The following is a 3241-nucleotide window of genomic DNA, read 5'->3' on the forward strand; positions in this document are numbered from 1 at the left end:
CTCTTCCTCCTCCATACACAGCATATGCTACGCCATCACCTGACGTAAGTGTAATAAGGAAGCACAACAAAAAATTTGATAGTGCAGATCAGTCATGCCATGCACAGGCAGGTGTTTGCACTCTTACTTCTGGGAAGAGCTCTTACTCTGAGTTTATTTTATTCTTGGGAAATGGAAAAAAGTGGGCACATTTTTATATACTAATGGTTTTAGGTGCCTAAATTGAGACACTTTATATAGGGACCAGTGTGTTTTTTGGGAGAACAGTTGCTTAGCAGCTCTGAAAACTCAGGGTCTTTTTAAAGGTATCTTTGACTGGACAAATAAAAATGGAAACACCTCAAATAGCCAGTCAGTCTTTAATTTTGAACATTTACCCCCCAGCATAAGGACACCCGATGTCTCTCATAAAAGGTTTCACATGATAAAAGCACTGCCAGGATTTAAAACAAACAAACAGCCAAACCCTCTTGCCCCTCTATTTTAAAAATTCTTAGGGTCTTAATAATGCAAGTTGTCATTACCACCACAAAGTAAGGACCTTATTTGTATCCAGGATTTCATGGCAACACACAACTAATTATAACTTCCTTATGAGTGTTTATTAACTATGTATTTTACTGTGGGGCAATGGGGTGGAGAAAGGACAAAGTATGGACCAGTATATTTGCTAACCTTGGTATGTGCAGATTTGTGTACTATGAGATACTATCCAAACATCTCTTTCTGAACCCCCGGTTTCTTGGTCTTACAAGATCTAGTAACAATTATGAACAGTCGTCGAAGAGAGCAGTTTGCCTCATTCCTCCAAAGGGGAGAGAAGATTTATCAGGGATGTAGGGGGCGGTAGGTGATCTTTATGAGGAACTGAGGTGGTGTTAACAGGAGATACTGACTTGCAAAACAGAAGAGCATAGTTCAAATTCACCCATGCTTATTTTACAGCCCAGTGCTGCCATCTATGCAGGGGATTTCAATGATATTGCACTAGTAATTAGGAAGACTTAATCAAAGCACTTAAAAGCTTGGAAGATACTTGATAAAGAAACTGCTTCTAATAGATCCTTTTAATTTCGCTAGGTTTATGGTTATGAGCAATACAATGGCACATATCCTCCTCCTGGTCCTCAAGTCTACTATGCCTCTAATGGACAAGCGTATGCTGTTCCTTATCAGTATACATACCCAGGTAACAAAGACCAGCATTTTTCTTTTTCTTTGTTTTACCCTTTACGGCAGTACTAGAGTTACTAAAGAGTTTTATATATTTACAATGAGGGAAAGATGTAGGCTTAATATTGAATTAATTGCTAGTATTGCTGTGACTTTTTACAGCTGTTTCAGAAGACTGAATAATTGATGCTGGAGGCCAAACTCTGAGGTGGTGCATGAGATGGTGTTTGACAAGGCCCACTACTGAGACAGATGATAGATAGGTTGGCTTAACTTGCATGTCAAAGAGTAGGAACAAAGTATGGGTTAAATGGCTCCTGTTTTACACACCAGGGAGTAGGCAAGATGAATAAAGCCCAAGATTAATCAGCTTAGACTCAAACACAACAGAATAAACAAAAGTAACTGTAAGAGGGTCTTCACTGGGATTAGGTCAGAACCTACCCCAGCCTACCCTGCCAACTTAAATTATTCTAATTTGGCCTTTACTGTCCATTTTTTCTTCATTTCAAATCCATATGACATTTGAGTATAATTATTATACTTTTCATACCACCATTTTAGTAATTATGAGCCGGAATAGAAAATCCACAGAAGAGACAACACTAATTCAATTTGACTTCTAGTTATTTCATTTTGCTCATTCATAGGGAAGATGCAAACAGAGCTACTTACATCTTCAGTCACTCATAATTCTGGCCCATACATAGTACATGTGCTGCATAACACTTTAAAAGAGAACCTCACCTAGCTATAAACGAGTTCTGAAATTTATTTTGATTTTCCTAATGGGACAAATATGATTTATCAGTCCACTGAACAATTCCAGGCCTGATAACACTGCAAAGTGTGTTTTTTAAATTAACGTTTGCATGTCTCTTACTGGGGCTGAAGTTAGAGAAAAATTGATTTGCCCCTTTTATTAAACTGGTGTTTTACCTTTTCCAACAAACAAAATGAAATGCTTCCTTCCCTCCTGCCCCCTCCTTCCCCCTGCCAAAAGCCAGAAAACCTCAAGATATAACCTCTTTTTGGTCTGAAATATACCTTATTTCCTTGATCTCATTGTTATTTAAATTTTGGCCACATTTGGAAGATGAATAATTTTCTTTCAAAGGAAAGATCTTTGCAACAGTAAAGCAGCTATAGAACTGGACTTAGTACTCTTAATATCGCTAGAGCTTTTGGGGTAAAAATACCATATCTTTAGCTTCCTGTTATGTCTCTTTCTCTGCACCCTGCTGTCTAGCCTAGCAATTCAAACACTAATGTTTAAAAACTAAACGTGACCTTTCAAACAGTTAAGAAAAGAGTTCTGATTGTGAAGCCATCACAAAAGCCTGCTGACAGTTCATTTCTTTTTAGATAGTGTGGGATCATTGTGAACCAAACTATCTTCAGCCATCTGAGAAATGTTCCTATACATTATAGTTGCCTTGCATGAAATGTTCTTGCATCCATAAAATGTATTAACCTTGCTGAAAGTGTCACTTAATGTTTTTTCCTAAGGGGTGAGAACACTAAAAATTCAGTCTAACATTTTACAGCCCCTGTTTTCTAAAGACTTAGGCAAGTGCTTAAATGGGTGTATTTGTGCACAAATTTCAGCGTATGTCTAAACTTCTTCAGGAACTGGCCCCTGGTTTATAGACTCAGAGGGATATGTTCCTTAATAAGCATTTGTACAACAAACTCGCCCCAAGCTACAATATTGAACTAATTGTTAATAAACTTAAATTAAATGTATCTGTTAACTAAATGCTTCCAAACTCTGTGTCTGGCTTTGGCAAACCAGCACTCTTCCTTGTCATGGTCCCCATCCTGGCAGTCTTTTCCACTCCCTCTTTTCATGTGGGGGAAGATGGAGTGGATGGGTAGGGGACATCTGACCAGCAAAAGTAGAAAAAATTCTTGAAGCTTTACTGATCTGTCTTTCCAATTTGTCCTGAAGCAGATGAATCATTTTTGCTTTTCAATAGCTGACTGCCAGCTGGAAAGTGCATAGTTTCATAGTTTCTGGGGTTGGAAGGGACCTGAGTAGATCATCTAGTCCAACCCCCTGCCATGG

The 3241-nt window shown here is 38.3% G+C and overlaps 1 protein-coding gene across 1 annotated transcript in view; it reads left to right on the forward strand.

Annotated features, from left to right (window-relative positions):
• PLEKHB2 (pleckstrin homology domain containing B2) overlaps positions 1 to 3241 on the forward strand; it is a 45135-nt gene that overhangs the window by 36025 nt on the left and 5869 nt on the right. The window contains exon 8 of the mRNA XM_019503709.1: positions 1080 to 1189. Within this exon, the coding sequence (XP_019359254.1) occupies positions 1080 to 1189 (110 nt within the window). The remainder of the gene's footprint in view (positions 1 to 1079; positions 1190 to 3241) is intronic.

Source organism: Gavialis gangeticus, unplaced genomic scaffold (assembly GCF_001723915.1).
Source record: "Gavialis gangeticus isolate Ggan-Ray unplaced genomic scaffold, GavGan_comp1, whole genome shotgun sequence".
Classification (NCBI taxonomy): Eukaryota; Metazoa; Chordata; order Crocodylia; family Gavialidae; genus Gavialis; species Gavialis gangeticus.